This window comes from Trichosurus vulpecula, chromosome 8 (genome assembly GCF_011100635.1).
Source record: "Trichosurus vulpecula isolate mTriVul1 chromosome 8, mTriVul1.pri, whole genome shotgun sequence".
In the NCBI taxonomy this organism is placed as follows: Eukaryota; Metazoa; Chordata; class Mammalia; order Diprotodontia; family Phalangeridae; genus Trichosurus; species Trichosurus vulpecula.
The window spans coordinates 13,176,531-13,194,758 of record NC_050580.1 but is presented as its reverse complement, the minus strand read 5'-3'; the positions used below and the strand labels follow the sequence as shown (position 1 = coordinate 13,194,758).

At 40.4% G+C, this 18,228-nt stretch overlaps 1 protein-coding gene across 1 annotated transcript in view; it reads left to right on the top strand.

The window, feature by feature from the left end:
* The window catches only part of PTEN (phosphatase and tensin homolog), an 81,043-nt gene that overhangs the window by 27,282 nt on the left and 35,533 nt on the right, over positions 1-18,228 (top strand). Inside the window, exons 2-3 of the mRNA XM_036735336.1 lie at positions 442-526; positions 16,029-16,073. Coding sequence (XP_036591231.1) covers positions 442-526; positions 16,029-16,073 — 130 coding nt within the window. The remainder of the gene's footprint in view (positions 1-441; positions 527-16,028; positions 16,074-18,228) is intronic.

Genomic DNA, 18,228 nt, shown 5'->3' with positions numbered 1-18,228 from the left:
CTTGGCTATTGATGGTACTCAAGGACTCTGAGGTCAGCAGGAATGGGAACGAGTGTAAAAACAATCATGACTACTTATTAGGCCAGGGATGGCTTTGTGGTATGTGAGATTGTGTGGGGTGGGGGTGGGGGTTGCACAAGAAAGAGGTTTCTTAATCATTTTAATCATTTGTCTATGATTCAGTTCATTTATAGTTTTGGTTTCAGGATATTTAAATTATGTGTATATATAGTTTATATATGCAGCTATTGATTGAATATACTTTTTAGAATATGTTTTCATGTGCTGAGGTACTTTTAGGATACTAATGTTGCTTTATTATATTTTGAAAAATGTCCTATTCTGATAAGTGTTACTGACATGTTGTTTAGTTGTGCAGTTAGTGTCTTACGGCTAAGCACACATGTATCTTTAATGTTTCCCTAACTCTGAACTGCTCAGATATTTATCCAAACATCATTGCTATGGGGTTTCCTGCAGAAAGACTTGAAGGCGTTTACAGGAACAACATCGATGATGTAGTCAGGTAAGAACCTTTCCGATACTTGTCTTTTATGCTGAGTGTCTGTCTTGCATCCATGTTGTTCTTAACTTTGAAAGTAGTTTTGCAACTTAAAAAATATTTTACTTTATGTATGTATTCCACTTTATGTGTGCGTGTTTTACACTTGTGGTAGTTGAGAACGTTTGTTTTGGGACTTAATGTGCTTTCATCTTTCTCCATATAAATTTGAAAACAGCCCCGTTTAAGTGGATATGTACACCTTTGTGGCGTGTGTTTTCAGAGCCCTCCAATCAATATCCCCCTTTGTCTAGATAGATAATTGATGCTTAACATTCCTTTACAAAGGGAATTCAAGCCACTGGGGGGCTGGAAATGCAAATAGTCTTAGGAGACATAATTGTCTTAACACAAATCAGTCACACCAAGGTATGATACTTCGTATACATACATTGAGGCTGGAAAGCAGGATGGGGCTGAGTTGTGAAGAACTTTAAATACAAAATGAGTTTATATTTGATTTTAGAGATAGTTGGGAATATTGGGTTTTATCGAATGGGAAATGACTTTAGGAAGATCACTTTGGCCACTGGATGCCCGCTGAATTTGGAGGGTAGTGAGATGAATGAGAAGGCTGCTGACGGTACCTGAACTGGGGCGGGGGCAGTGTAAGTAGAGAGACGTAGAGGTGGAAATCAGACCCTTCTTAAGTTGTAAGCCTTGTTCATAGAAGGATCATAGTGCCCGAACCGCTATGGTGACATTCTTTCTGGATGAGAGGAAAGCTCATGAACTCTGTTGACATTTCTAGTTGCTGTGTCTGGGAAGTCCAGTTGATGGGGCCCTGGAGTTTGAGGCTGGAAAAACAGATTTAGGAGCTCTCTTGAGATGGTAATTAGACCCTTGACAGTTGATGAGATTAAGTGAGCCCAGGACTGAGCCAAGCCCTCACAGTTAGGGCTTCGATGGAAGTGATGGACCAGCAAAGGAAAGCCAAGAGACGAGTTGTCAGATAGGTCATTGAACCACCAGAGCTAGGTCCTGAAAATCCAGAAAAGAGAGAAGGTGGTAGCAGTGCCAGCACTTCAGGGAGGCCGGCAGGTGCAGCTTTCCTGGGGGTAGGGTTGGATTGGGCATTGGGGGTGCAAGGAGGGCAAGAGACCTGAAGGCGGCTTCCTAAGGGAGGGAGGTTAGTCAGGGGAGTCAGAGACAGACTTTCTCTACTGAATTCTTGGACTTGGCAGTTCAGGCTGTATTTCTCAGAGTCCTTTTTTATAATTTAAGAATCCTCAGTAGAAATCCTGAGAACTTGAATGTTGATGTAATGTCCCAAGATGAATGATTAATGTTTTGTTAGGATCATGGCAGTGAGCATGTGATATCTATCTTTTGGACTATTTTGTAAATATTCTAATCTTTTTTTATTTCAGGAGTTCAGAATAGACACATAAACAGATTCATGAATAAATTATTTTCTGGTCATTAACTGCTGTGTTGGTGTGTTTTAGGTTTCTTTGAATTACTTAGTTGTGAACAAAAGAGCAGCTGTACCTTTTTTCATTTGATATTGTTTCAGTTAAATATTGAGGGTTTTTTATGTAGTTATAGAATGACATTTGTTACATCATCATGGTGTGTAGACATAAAAGAACCTGTATTAAGGCATTGGCTGTGTGTGTATGTGATAGACTGTTGTCTCTGTCTAGGAGCTGCTTCTCAGGCCTTTAGATTCAAGTAGAGAGCCTGTGAGGAAGGGGTCTGCCCTCCTTTTTGTAACATGAAAGCATTTTAGAACTGGGAGAAAAACATGGAGAGGTGCCCAAGCCCCACAACCCCACTAGGTACAAGCCCAGGAACCTTTTCCATAGGCTACACTTCCTTTCCTAGATAGCATGGCCTGCAAAAACCTGGTGTTTTGTTCAGCCAACCTTGAAATTCATTGACTTACTTTAATCTTTTTTTCCTCTCTCTTATTAACCTTCCCAACTTATCTCTCTTCTTCCCCCCACCCCCACCACCCCATGACTCCATTTCTGTTCTCTACCTCCCTCCACAAGAAGAATGCCTCCAACCCCCACTCCCATCCCCCAAACACTTCCTTCTCTATAGAAAGGACCCAAGTTTGAATTTTAGTCCTGGCATTCACCAACTTAGACAAGCTACATTAACCCATTTGTGGAAGGAGGGAGTTGAGCTAGGTGATCTCTTAATGGTCTTTCCACTTCTAAGGCCCATGGTCTCTCACATGTGAAGCAGCTACATTCAAACGTTGTGTTCTTGGGTGAGACCACCTAGTAAGAATGAAAGTTCAGTAGATCCTCTGTACATTAACTGGTATTTTCTGCTCCATCTCCATGAGCTTTGTGTATCATTGTCTCTCTGGGTTGATTCCTTATCCTTTTTAAAAATGTTACTATGGAAAAAAAATCAAAAAAATAAAAATGTTGCTGTGTTATGCAGTTTCCACCTTGAAGGGGTCATGGCCCTTGAACAGGAATTATAAGAGAAGAAAGGTTTTAAACAATATTTATTATCTTCATTTTGGAAGTTCCTCATCAAGAAGCTTATGCTTGCCTTCTCAGTAGATCATTTATTGCTAACCCCCAGCTAGGTAATGATGAGGTTTTTAGAGTAAGAGGAGGGGAGAAGGGTCTCCGAATTTGTCATCGTGTCTCTCCCACCCCATTTCCTTTATTCTCCCCCCTGGGTGCCATTTATCTCTTGATGTTTGCTGTCTTAGTGATGCAGAAAAGTTTGGGTTGGATTTCCCACCATTTGGTATTGACTGAATAACGTATTTAGGAACTGCAGCTGAGCCCAGTGAAGAAGAGCATCCCAGCCCAGGAAGGTCTGTGTTTGAGTTCCTTCTGATGCTTAGATACACACATAAGAGCCAGGTCACCAGGCAGGCTTCTGAGCTCTCTGATTGGCACAACAGGGGCTGATCTCCATGGGAGCCCTGGACAGTGACTCAGCTGAGGAGATCCCAGGACTGGCCAAAACAAAGCCTATCAGGGACATGGTCCAGAGAACCGCAGGTGATTCTTGGCTGAGCTTTCACATGCAGTTTGCACAGGAGATGGATCAGTTGCTCTCAGGATCTGTGAAAGTGACACTGTAGGATGACAGGGCCAGGGTCCTTTTTAGTAGAAAAACTCTGTGATCCTAACATTTGGGCTCTTAAAGAGTGGTCTATTAATAGGATCATTTGAAATTCATTAAGGGAGAGCCTTATTTCAAGGAATCCAAGAATAATAGCTGACAAATATCTATATAAAGCCTACAAATCATGGTCCTCCCAGTGTTGTGGTGTGGGCTCTATAGGTGGGCTTATAGACAAGGATACTGAGACAAGAGTGGGAAATTAGATGGCCCCTGGTAACCAAACTCCCAAATGTGAAGGGTGGAGTTGGGGCTCTTATAATTACATTGTACAGTGATGAACTGTTAGTGATATAATAGGCTGTCCTTCAGTAAAGGGAAGAGGCTTTCATGGAGTTAATCAGCCCCTCATATCTTTGGTTTATAAATTCTTGTTTTCCTTTGCTGGATTTGCCTTACAGTGTAGGATTCGTGCATGGATTCACCTTGCAGGTTGTCCGTGTTTCTTGGGGATGGCCTCTTTTCCTCAGTTCTTGTAATCCTTCTCCCACAATGTGGAGGCAAGCCTTCCCATGTTCCTTTAGAAAGCCCTGCTCGCTTGCCTTTTCCGCGTCTCCATTGTCTGGGTCTGCTAAGGAAGTCTGCCAACTGTGGGCATGAAATCCTGGTGAGAGGAGAAGAGGAAGAGGTTGAGGCGGCAGCACTGGCCACGAATGTTTCTCCAGATGTTCGCTCAGGTTCTTGAAGGAGCTGATTGTAGCCTTCTTTTTTGTGCAGGATTATTTTTTTGTTAAACTAATTGTTTGCTTCCTCAGTGGTCTCCTTGTTGCTCATTGGTGCCAGATAAGATATCTGAAAGAACAAGTATCAAAAGGGAGTGAGAGAAAGTGTCCGAATTTACTTCCAGTGTATTGGGCAACGGAGAAGTACTAGGGCGCAGTGCAGTATACAGAAGAAGTATTATTCATGGTCTGAGAATCATGGAGGTAAATAAGTGATGATGGAATTTATAGCCTGGGCCGGGAGGAACCTCAGTCAGCAAATGGTCCTGCGTTTCTAAGGCAAGTTGACAACAAGCATTCATTAAGTGCCTCCTCCTGTGTACTTGGCACTGTGCTGAACAGATGAAGAAACTGAGGCCCACAAAGTTGGAGTGACTTTTTGAAAGCCACATGAACATTTTATAGTAGAGCAGAATGAGCCCAGGTCTGGAGCTCATAATCTAATTGGCTGTGTTGGTTGGGAAAGAGGAGGGACAAGATATGAACACATCTGATATTGAAAGTAATAAATAATACAGTCACGAGTGCCCAGTTAGGTAGTAAAGGCAAATAGCTCTGACAAGGAGGAGAGCAGCATTTGGGAAAGGCATTATTGTGAAAGACATGGCATTTGATCCGCCCTGCTGGATGGTGAGTGTGGCTAAGAGCGGAGCAGAGGACAGTTTAGACAAGCCCGAGTCTTGGAGGCTTGCTGGAGTTGTGCCAAATGAATCTGATGACCTGGCCGGAGCGGGAGTTTGGATTTGGAGGAAGGAGAAAGTGAAGGGCAGACTTGAGTCAGATTGGGAAGCTCCTTGGTGGAATGCCCTGAGAATCTGCAACTTTCAGTGGAGTTGTCGAAGATTTTTGAGGAGGAGAATAAGCTGAACTAAGCGTTTTATAATTTGAAGACTCAGGACAAAGAAAACAGATGATCCACCAAGTAATGGAAAGTTTTTGCCTGAAGGATAATTGTCATAATTGTTTGTTAAAAAGAAAATTTGTCTTTATTCAAGGATCAGAGAGCCAAAGGCAGTTTTAAGTTGAATTATTTTGGGTCTCTCATCTATTAGGCATTGTCCATGCATGTGAATGGTATGAAAATTTGGAATTTGAGACTCTAGTAGTGGGTGCCTATCAGTGAAACCATGAGGCAGGCCAAATGGTATGGTTAGTACACTGGAGTGGGAATCAGGAGGAGCTGAGTTCACATGCCACCTCTGCCTAGAATATGTGGCTCCTGGGGCCTCGGATGTCTTCTGCCTCATGAGAGCGTTGGACTAAATGTAGGGTCCTTCCGGCTCTGTTAGATTATCCTGTGGTCTGTCACACCCATAATTTTGTTAAAGTCAGGTTGCAAGATAAATAACGCCTTTATTTAAAATTAATTTTTCTTGTTAGAAGAGATATTTTCAGAATTGAACTGTTAATTATTAGCAACTTAAGTTTTCAATTTAAGTTGAAGATGGCTTTAGTATTTTTTCTCCCATCCCCTTACCTTTTAAAATAATATAACGATATATACGTTATAATCAACAATTAAGGCTGTTGTCATGAACATTTTTAAAAAATGATTTTCAATCTATCTTTGCTTTTTTACCCACTTGCTTATGAAGGGATAATGGCATAGGTTTTTTTTTTTATTGGAAGTTGGCATGTTTCCCCCCGAATATATAAATATAAAATTTATAACCTGTTGGCCCTTCAATTTTTACTAGAGATTAATCATTGCCTCAACAAGGTACATTATATATATTTTTTAGCATGGATAACATTTCAAATTAGATGTAACAGATTCCTTCTTAGAATTATAGGAATGGAAATGATTTGTTGATTAACCACAATATGAGAAAGAAACTATTTAGAAACATAATATCCCCGAAGGGTTTGTTACCTTCAGACTTTGTTACAGTTGATTCAGATATTTGTGTGCTGTTCTATCTGGCAGATTTGTTTTGTAATTAAAAGCAAATTCTGACATAAGTAGAGTATATGATAAAGGGCCAGTGTTGAAACACTCTGTTTGCTCATTCTCCCTTGCAGCTTACAACCCAACAGGAGCCATTTAAAACAATGCTTCATTACCTCTTCCTATCCAGGGAATACATGAGAGAAGAAAAGGGAACTGGGCAGAGTGAGAACTGTGTGTGGGAACAAGATGATTCCAAACTTGGCTGGTATGGATTCTCCTCTAGCACCATCTCTGGCTCCAGCAAAAGGGGCAGCTAGCATATGGAGCTTCAAAAGGACAGTGAATTTTAATGGGGGTGGGGAAATCTTTCAGTCATTCTGTGAAACTGGAGACCACCCTGAAGTCAGTGCCTCCTCTGCCCCTCTGGGCTGAGGGAAGGGGAGGCTGGATCAAATGCCATTTGCTCTTCAGATCAGTTTTCTTTGTGTGGCTTTCTTGTCATTTTTGATAAAATGACAACTTTAAAGAATTTCTCAAGTTTACATAGTAAACTATCCCAAGAAGAGTTGAGTTGAATTTAATGGATTTTTCTTGAAGGAAACCAGACAAATTGAATTGCCGAACACATCCTATTTTGTTACAAAATCATTAAATGCTGAAAGATAAACAAATCATACTGTGCCAAGTCGTCAAAATTTTCTTCTAGGAATGTAGAATTCTGATCCTAAGGACCTCATGCAGTGCCTTGATTTTGCAGCTTAGATTTCTCCAAGGTCCCAGTGAGAAAAGGAGATGACCGGGTTGGAACGTGGGCTCTAAATCTCAATCTAAGAGTTTTGCAGAAAAAAAGGAAAATGAAATACAAGGACAATAAATACTTTTCATAAGATAGACATTTTTACTATCTTATCAGATCTTCACTAGCGCTTGAAGAAAATCATAATTATCAGGTTGGTGGTGGAGTGGATACAGCCCCAGGTCTGGAGTTGGGAAGACCTGAGTTCAGATCCAGCCCCAGACACTTAATAGCTTTGTGACTCTCATTAGCCTGTTTGCCTCAGTTTCCTTATCTGTAAAATGGGGATGTTAATAACATGTACCAGGGTTATTTTGAGGACCGAATGAGAGAACCCTTGTAAAGTGCTTAGCATGGCACATGGCACATAGTAGGTGCTCTGTAAATGTTAGCTGTTACTATATTGTTACTATCAGTAGCAGTTTTGTTTTAAAGGGTACAGATGGAGTGATTAGATAATTATCGACTGGTATTTTCCTGTTTGTTTAATACAGGCATAAAGTGGAACTATTCTAGAAAGGGACACTGTACAAACAGGTGATACGGCGTAGATAGTCAATATGAAGAGTGTTCTAGAAGCTTAGTGCAAATTTAAGCTTTAATGGGTTACACTGCACTGGGAACACAGCGAGTGAGTGTGTGTCTGTGTCTGTGTGCCCATCTTAGCTTTTCCTTTCTATTCTGGGAACATAAAAAATAATTCCATTAGTTAAGGATTAGAATTGCTTAAGTTTCTTTTAATTGGTTTAAGAGGAAAAGCAGTTTTAGATGGTGGCATAAATAGAAATACAAAGATTGACTATAAATTTGATTTGAAAAGTTTTCCAATTACACATAAGAACAATTTTTAACATTCTTTTAAAAAAAAATGTTGAGTTCCAAATTCTGGCCATCCCTCCCCCATCCTTGAGAAGGCAAACAATTGGTGTAGATTGCGCATGTGCTTTCCTACAGATTTTAGAAAAGGATCCTGGTTACTGAGTATGGAACAGGCTTCCAAAAATCAGGGGATGCGTCTTATCCTTCGTAAATAGTTTAATCGATACTGATTCTTCCTATTTATTTGAATTTTAGAGAAAGAAGGGGAAATAGGCATTTATTAGGTGCCTACTATGTTCCAGGAATTGTGCTAAATGCCTTATGGATATCATCCCGCGTATCGTATCTCAGCCCTGGGAAGTGTTGTTATTGTTTCAGTTGTGTCTGACTCTTTGTGACCCAATTTGGGGTTTTCTTAGGAAAGATCCTGGAGAGGTTTGCCATTTCCTTCTCCAGCTCATTTTACAGATGAGGAAACTGAGGCAAACAGGGTTCAGTGACTTGCCCAGGGTCACACAGGTTGTGTCTGAGGCCAGATTGGAATGTAAGAAGATTGAGTCTTCCTGGCTTCAGGCCCAGCGCTCTACCCACTGGACCACCCAGCACTCCCCTGTCCCCTGGGAAGTAGGGTCTGTCGTTTTCCCCATTTTACAGATAAGGAAAGTGAGGCTGAAAGGGGTTAAGTGACTTGCTCAGGATCATACGGTTGGTGTCTGAGGCAAGATTTGAACTCAGTACTTATGGACTTGAGGCCCAGCAGTAGCTCCAGAGTGCCTCAGTTTAATTAACTGTACTGTAAGGAAATGGCCTGAGCAAAGGAGGGCTGCTTTCCCACTCTTAAGTCTGTGATGCCATGATCCTCCTGCCCCCCTTCCTCTTTTCTATGCTTAAATTCTTTGTTTTGGCTCTGAATGGGGAGCTGTCCATTGTGCTGAGTCAATTTTCTGTGTTGGCCAGAAAAGAATTCTCTTCTTCTCTCCTCTCCTCTCCCCTCCCCTCCCAACAGAAGGAACAATTTCTATTATTATTATTATTATTATTATTTTAGTTTACAACACTTGGTTCCACAAGTTTTTGAGTTCCAAATTTTCTTCTCCTCTCCCTTTCCCTCCCCCAAGATGGCGTGTAATCAGATATTGGTTCCACATATACCTTCACATTAAAATTATTTTCCCAATAATCAAGTTGTAAAGAATTATAACCAATAAAATAAACCATGAGAAAGGTGTAACAAAACCAAGAAGAAAAGAAAAGAAAAAAAAAGAGAGAGCAAGTAGTTTGCTTCCATCTGCATTCAGACTCCATAATTCTTTCTCTGGATGTGAATAGCCTTTTCCATCAGGAGCTGTCTTAGAAACTTGCATTGTTGAGAAGAGCCAAGTCTATCAGAATCATCACAGAAGCAACGTGTCTGTGGTTGTGTACAGTGCTCTCTTGGTTCTGCTCCCTTCACTCATCATCAGATCATATAAGACTTTCCAGGTTCTCATGAAGTCCATCTGCTCCTCATTTCTTACAGCACAATATATTGTATTCCATCACATTCATACACCACAACTTGTTCAGCCATTCCCCAATTGATGGGCATCCCCTTGATTTCCAATTCTTGCCACCACAAAAAGAGCTGCTATAAATATTTTTGTACATATGGGCAGAAGGAGCATTTTCATAGCAGAGTATAACAGAAGAAAAGGATGACCCGAAATTCCAGAGCTCTCTTCTATACAGCTTGCATTATGTTAAATATATAATAAATTCAATGTTGTTCTACTTGATTTTGCTTCTTCCAGGCCTTCTATTCTCTGGTCCATTTTATATGAGGTACTTGAATGATCCCTTCTCTTTCTTTCCCTCTTCCCCTCCTCTCCCCTCCCTCCCTTCTCTTCTTTCTCCCTTCCCTCCCCTTCTTCCTTCTCTTACGTTCAAAAAAGGAACACAGAAGCTTTGTAACACATGTATAGTCACGCAAAATGGATCACTACCTTGACTAAGACTGAAAACATCTACCTTATTAAATTAAATGCATCTCACTTCTCAGTCAGAAGATGGGCACTATGCTCCATCATCATTCTTGGAGTCCTGATTGGACATAGCTTAATCAGAATTCTCAAGTCCTTCAAGGTGGTTGTCAGGACTATTTTGATTTCAGGGAAAACGTCCAGTCTGATTTCCCTAAACAGTTCAGCTGTTTTGTTCAGTTCCCATTTTTTTCCTGCCTTAAATGCTGTAGGTAGCATCCCATTTTAGTGAGTGTGAGGGTTCAGCATTGACCTCTTTTATTTGAACTTAATAATTGGAAACCTTTTGTTAAAATAGACAGGTGACTACATTGTATTGTATTTTAAAATTTTGTTTATCTAAATTGCATACTCTGTATATGCCATATCAGCAAATAGTGAAAATGGTAGTGATGATTGTATAAAAGGGAGTGACCTGGGGTTTCTGTAAAGTTGGGACGAGGTGAGATTATGAAGCACTGCTGTGTGGCTTTTGAAATCATTATCTTCTAAAGGCATGCCTTGCACACTGTATGGCTTTCTGTGGACTCTAACATAGTATGCATGACTAAAGTAAAGGTGAAATAGAATGGAGATTTGGAAAATACCTTGTAATCACTGAATTGGTCTAGGTGTGCTCAGTCCTTTTTGTGGGGCAGGTAATCTCAGCACAGCAAGTGCTCGTAAGCATTGCTGAGGTCTTCATCACCTTGAGGAGAGCCCCCCACCACAGCACTTTGCTGAGCTAGCTATAGCTTCTCTGCTACAAGAAAGGAATCAGTGTTCTATATATCCCCTTTTGGATTTCTCTGGTAAATTTACTCAATTTTCAAAAACTAAGCTGTCTCTTCTCTGAATTGCACCTGATTTCTCATCAGTAACAGTTTACCCAGTGTTTATTTTTATGAAAGACTAGCCTGAGAGATGTTTTGTATTGCACTAATTGAGCTGACTGGGTTTTCAGTACACCATTCCAAATATGATCCAGTCACTGGGTATTTTAATGGTTAATGTTAAGTTTAACATGTTGAACGTATACTAAGGATCCACTACCGATGTGCAAAAGAGATAGCTACAAAGACAAAACAAAATCGTCCCTGTCCTCACAGAGCTTATATATAACTGGGAAGATACAACACCTTCATAGACAAGAAATACAGGATAACATGAGGAAGGAGAGAATGTTCATTTTGGTGGAAATCATGAAAGTCGTACTATAGGAGGAAGCAATCTGTCTGTACCTAGAAGGAGCCTAAGAAATGGAAGTGAGGAGAGAGTTTGCTTCCAGCAGGGGAGATGGCCTCCATAGGGTCGGACATAAGAGATGAAATGTTAGGTTTGGAGTCCAGGTCGGAGTCTAGTTTGGCTGCAGTGTAGAGTGTGAAGGGAAACCCATGTCTGGAAAGTAAGTAGAAAACCTGATTGTGGGAGGGCTGTAAATGCTGCGTTGAGTTGAGTTTCTGTTTATTTTAGAGGGAGTAGGGAAGCTTTGATTATGAGAATGGAATAGTCAGACCTAAGCCTTCTTTAGAAAGATCAATTTGACATCTGTGTGGAATATGAATTGAAGAGAGAAGCTAGAAGTGTTGGGACTCATCAGGAGGCTGTTGTGATAGTCTCAGAGAGAAGTCATGAGGATCTGAACTGGAGCAGTAGCTGCGTGAGTAGAGAGTGAGACTTGGATGTCAGAGATGTGGAGGTAGCATTGATCAGCTTGGCAACTGATTGGTTACAGGGGTTGAGGAAGAGTGAAGAGTCAAGGATGTTTCTGAGTTCACGAACCATGGTAACTTGAGGGATGGTGATATATGTACTTAACAGAAATATCAGAGTCTGGGAAGGAGTGAATTTGGGGGGAAAGATGAGATGAATTTCATTTTAGACCTGTTGAGCTTGAAATGCCAGTAGATATCCAGGTAAAGTGGCAATGATTATGCAGGCCTGGAGTTCAGGAGAGAGGTTAAAGTTGAATATTATATAGATTTGGGAATGTTCTATGTAGAGAGATCATTTAACCCATGGGAAATGATGAAATCACTGAGGGAAAGCATAGACAAAGAAGATTCATGGGTTTGGGACAGATCTTTGTGGGCAGAAGATGGCTAAGGATCCACCAAAGGACACTTCAAAAAGAATGATAACATTGGAGGATGGCCCAGGGAAGTCCAGAGAGTATTCTGGGGGAGGGATGTGGCCAACAGTGAAAACAGCATAGAAATCAGACTGAATGGTGGCGTGAGAGAGGGCACTTGGGTTTTCAGATGTGGATAAGAGATCTTTGGAAACCTTGGGGAGAACGTTAAGTGAGGGATCAGAAAGGAGATAGCAGAGTATTGAGAGGTGAGGAAATGGAGTTTATTGATGAAAGGGAGAGAAAGAGCCAAAGCTTGTGGGCTGGCAAGCATCAGATGAAGGATTGGGGGTGGGGTGTGGAAGCGTGGGCAGATATCTGGGCCATTGAGGTAGGTTCAGTAGATGAACAGATTGAAGATGAAAGAGAGGGAATGATGGGGAGGATGGGGAGAGGGCATAAGCAGAGGCGCTGAGCAGGGCAAAAGGGGAGAAATTGAGGGATGTTCTAGATTTGGGTTAGTGATTAAAACTGAGTCTCTGCTAGAAGGTCCTTTTATCCTCATTGACAAAGGAGGAGGAGAGGGCAGCTAGGTGGTGCAATGGATAGCTTGTTGTGCCTAGAGTCCAGAAGACTCCCCTTCATGAGTTCAGATACAGCCTCAGACACATATTAGTTGTGTGACCCTGGGCAAGTCACTTCACCCTGTTTGCCTCAGTTTCCTCATCTGTAAAATGAGCTGGAAAAGGAAATGGCAAACCACTCAAGTATCTTTGCCAAGAAAAACCTGAATGGGGTTGGACCCAATTGAACAACAACAAAACATAAGAGAGACCTAGCTGGGCAAAAACAAAGAGACTTTGAGGCAGGCAGTGTGGTTCAAGGGAAAGATGGGTGTACAAAAATCAGCACCACAACAAGCCCCTTTATTTTGGGTCCGTATTTCTGTTTGAAGAAGCACAGTATATGGAGAGAGATGATTATCCTCCTAAGCCTAGTGAATATTTATCTTCCAGTGATAACAAAGTGTTTTATAGAAAGTACTATTCATTTCATGGAAAAGCCAAAAAACTTGAAAATCAGCTTTGATTTACATAGGTATGTATTAGGAAGGACAGATAACTTGAATATTGAATGAGTAATTTCCAAACCAAAATGGAAGCTTCCTTTGCTTGTCCCTTATCTTGTCTTTTGTCTCCATTTCTCTGTTGTTTTCCCCCACTTAGAGTGTAGGCTTCTTGGGGGTGGAGACTGTATTTCTTGTTTGTATTTGTATCCCTAGTCCTTAGTACAATTCCTGGCAGATAGTTGACATTACTGTTATTAATAAATGTTCTGTCTCATCATCTTTGATTAGTCATACACAGTGAGTGTTTTGTAGATAACAATTTTGTTTGAACCAGGCACTTGGAATATTAGGTATATAACCTTGAATGACCCTATTTTTCCTTTCTTATTTTCCACCTGGAAAAGGTGGAAAATGTTGTCATATATTGTGCCCTTAGGGAAACTGCCAAATTTATAAAATTGGAAAACGATTTCCCTAGAAGAAAAGGCTGTGTTGTAGATACGAAGTAGTACAGAATACATGGCATGTCTAGAGGGAGACCAGCAGACTCTTCTGGGCAGCAGTGAGATTTTTTGCTCTAGAGAGAGTGTTAAGATAGGTGATTTTTTGTTATTAAAAAATATTCACATATATACATTTGATCTGAGCTTAATGCCTCTGGAATACTGTAACTGATAACTAGAATTTGTTTTAGTTTAGTTTTCCAAGACTGAGCAGCTTGCTTTCTTTCGGTTTGAATGTAGATTATAACCTTGAGGTCAGAGAACGGTTTGCTTTTTGTCTTTGTATTCCTGGGAACTTGTGCAGTGTCTCACACAGGTCAGGGCATTCCTTAATAAATGTTTGTATTGAATTTGAACATATCCTGCCGTGTCTGACATGGAATATTGTTAATGTCCAGTTTTAGCATTTATATGTGTGTATAACATCGCCACATGCATTATATAATTAGGATCTTTTATTTTGATTTGGTAACCCAAGTATATCCTTTGCACCAAAATTGTGTTCATCTGCTTGTTTTTAGAGGAGGGAATGGTATACACAGTAAACTAGGTAGACATTATTTACAGTTTGCAGAAGTTGGAAGAACAGTTTGGCAGCCATAGATAAGTATAGCTTGTAGAGCTTCTATGTTCTGGTAAAGATCTCTCCCAGTTTTCCTCATGTTGATTTAGTATTTTTTTACATACATAGATATAGGGGCCCAAATATTCATTATTGCATATTACAAATATTTGGGTGTGTAGGAAAATCTGGAAATCATTGAATGAAAAATTGTATGTGAACAAGAGATAGACTGTGGAGGTAATAGAGTGGAATGGAAAGAGAATTGAACAATGAGTCAGGAAGTTGGAGCTGTTGGCTGAGTTCTGCCATTAACTGACCCTCCCTCTGCTTTGCTTATCTGTTAAACAAGGGGCTTCTCTTCATGTCTCTGGAGCCTTTGGAGTAATGCTGGAATATTCTGAGTAGTCAAATGAACACTTGCAGTGTAATGCATTCTTCCTCTCCCCATCCTCCCAACTAGGGAGAAAAAGTTTTTATAGAAAAGTTGAAACGCTCTGACGGATGCTTTCGCTTGCCTGTCTTGTTCTGGTCTTGTTTCTTGTTTGAACTTAGGTCCTTCTGAGCCTCTGCTCTCTCATTTCTGGCCCTTATACTGTTTGTAGAACACAAATATGCCTCCTGAGCAGCTAGGCAGTGCTGCAGTGGATAGAGCACCTGTCCTGAAGTCAGGAGGACTCATCTTTTGAGTTCAAATCTGACCCCAAGCATTTACTAGCTCTGTGACCCCGGGCAAGTCACTTCATCTTATTTGCCTCAGTTTTGTCATCTCAGTCTCAGATGAGCTGGAGAAGGAAATGGCAAACCATTCCAGCATGTCTGCCAAGAAAACCCCCAGTGGGGTCATGGAGAGTCAGACAACAAAAAAAAGTATGCCTACAGAAAAACAATAACAGTGGATGTCACTCCAAAATATAAACTCCTGTGAAACCCAGGGGGAAAGTATGAGGAGTGGGTGGGAAAGAACAGAACAGATAAGAGATAGCTGCTGGAGCAAGACCTTCCTCCAGGTGCTCATGCATTGGTCTAGACAGTGGAGTGGAGAGTAAATAAATCACTTGATGTTGGACTTGTGGAGGGTCCCTTGACGGATCTTACTTAATTAAGACAGCCTTGCCCCTGACAAGTGGCAAAGGCTTCTGTGCCATTTCAAGTTTATACGTGTGAACACTTGTGTGTATGGGTATTTCCCACTTCATGGAGCTAGTCCTTTAAAAAAAATGCATTTGTAGAAGCTGGATTCTTTTTAAACCAAATTCTGATGCTAAATTATTTTAAAAATCGGATCGAATCATTAATACCATAATGGCCCTTTCTTGCTCTCTCTTGCTTTGGCTTCTGTTTAGATCAGGAGTTCTTCACCTTTTTTGCATTCTGGATCCTTTTGTGGTCACTCTGGTAAAGGCTATGGATGGATATCTCGCTAGAATGTTTTTAAATGCTTAAGATAAATATATAGAGTTACAAAAACAACTAAAGATTAGCGAAAATAAAGATGGAACCTTTTCTCTATGCAAGGCCACGTGCCTCACCTTAAGAACCCCTCTTTACATTATGTATCATAGGACATAGAGCTGGGACGTGCCTTGCTCATAAACTTTACAAATGAGAAAGGGGATTCCTGGGGTTAAGTGAACAGGAAGTCTCCATGTAAGTAGCAGGGCTGGGATTCAAATGAAGGACTTTTGATTTCAAATCAAGTGCTTTCCTCACACTACCTACCAGAAATTGATAGAATAGTAGCATCATTTAAGGATAATATTAGTATGACATAAACTATAAAACATACTGAGGAAGGTTTTTCAGGAATCTTATCTCACTGAATGGAAATGCTGCTTGAAGTTAGAAATCTTCGGATCAATCTTCAGAGTTTCTTGAGTATTGTTAATATTAAGTTAATTATTTTTGTTAATGATGACTTTTTTTCTTTGAAGGTTTTTGGATTCAAAGCATAAAAATCATTACAAGATATACAATCTGTAAGTATGTTTCCTTGCTTCTAAAAACAGCTCTTAAGTGAAAGTTGTTTCCTTTCTGGGGTGAGGTAGCATTAAAGATATTACTTTACTGAATTGTATTTGTAAAACAATTAGTTCAAGAAGTCTGATTGAAAATATCATTAGCTCATTTAGCAAATGTAGTGATGAGGTGAACTGGGGTGTTGGCAAGGATTTCTGTTACTTGATATGCTTTAAATGACTTGGCATCCCGCCGGTCTTGAGAGCCTATTACCACGTGGTCACTGGAAGGGTAATTCCCAGCAGAGCCTCCTGCTCCTAAGCAGTGGTGACACGGCTGCCCGCCTTCCCCTAGACCTGCACTTTGAAGTTAGAGGTGGTTCTTTGTTCTTGGCATCCATTTCATGGGGATGCCGTCAAAACCACTCTTTTGGCCTCTCTCTTTATGGAACTCAGAAATGTTGCTTGAATGCTTGGATTGGGTGGTTTCTATTTTCTAGGTCAGTATTACAGGGATTTTCTATGTCTAAGCAACTTTGTCTCCGTTTTTTTTTTCTTGGTGGTGATGTGAGGGCCCCAGGGGAAAATAGACATTTTTCCTATTTTTAGTTCCTTTATATTTGGAAGGGAGCAGGTTTTTCTGATAATTTTTTTCCTCCTGAAAAATTGTGGAAAAAAATCTATGAAAAATTGTGTACTAATTTATTTAGATGAAAAAAATGTTTGAGATAGGGCATTTATGCTTTAAAAAAACTTTTGTAATTTCAAAATGATTTATTTTTATTTTTTATCATATATTTTAATATATTTATTATCTCACTCTACAGTAGTGAGATTTCTGTTATCTCAGAGCATTTGATCCCCTTACTTCTTGTGTAGAATGGATAAATATTGTATAAATCAACATCACAAGCAAGATGCAGTTACTTGTTATTTTCAAGAGAGAAGAATGAGAGACTCAGTGGCAGGACAGCTAGAACTGACCTGTCCCAGACCCTTGGGCCATGTGGCTGCCGGCAGGTCACGCAGTCTTTGCCTCTGTAAAGTGGGAAAAATAGATACTGTTGGCCCTGGCCATCTTATAGGATGGTTAGAGGGAATGTAGGCCATTTTAGTGTCAGTTACTGTGGAGGTGTCTTGTTTTCTTTGCTCTGGGGTCACTTCTTTTTGACTTGTGAGGGGCAGATTTAGGATACAGGATTATTGACCTCCAGGTGGAAGGTGGCACCTCTGAGGCTCTCTGTTCAGGCCCAGAGGGGAAGGACTCGCCCAAGACCGTAGAGCAGGCCTTGCGGCTTCCAGTTGAGTGCTTTTCCCATCATGCCTTTCTGCTTCTTCTTCCCTTCTCTGTCTTAAAGTCTGAGCAGCTGAGTGAATGTTGGCAGTGGCAGCTAGTGGTTAGGAACAAGGAAATGGGGACTTTATTTGATCGAGGCTCAGGACAGAGAAAGGAATGCACGGGGATTATAGTTTTATAGCTTGAACAAAGGTGAAGCCTGGCTCTTGTTGGCTTTCTGACCTGGAATCTTGGTCATCAGGAAATGCTTAACGCATATTCACTGTACTTTTAAAAGGACGGTAATATAGGTACATATTTTAGGAAAATGTTAATCAGAAATGAGCTTTAGTGCTTATAGGGATAATTGTAACAGCTAGAAAATGTAAATGGACATCCCATTCCTTCGTGATATGGAATAAATTCTTGGTATGTTTAAAATATATGTTTGAAACATTTGTACAACATATTTGAAAATACTTACTATGTTATCAGAATGACTTGTCTCTCCCCATGCCTTTAAAAATTCGATCAATTTGACCTTTTACGTCATAGAAAGCACAGTTGGAAGGGCCCCCAGCCTGTGCCGGAACAGGAATGTCCTTCTGTTTTTACATCTTCCTCCTTCTCTCGTTCTATATTTTGACCTCAGTTTAATGGGGGTAAATAATACGGACGGCATCCTTGCCTAACCAGGATTATTTCATAAACTACATATGAACGAGCTCGTTTTGAAGCAGTAAAATAAAATTTTTCCGGAATTCTCTTATTTTTTTCTTAACTTGATTAACTTTATTTTTTATTTTCTGTGTGGGGAAGTATAGTTCCGAACCTTTGATCTCATTTATCAATGGGATCTCAGCATGGGAATTCCCCTGGTCTTAGAGATCTGATTTGGAC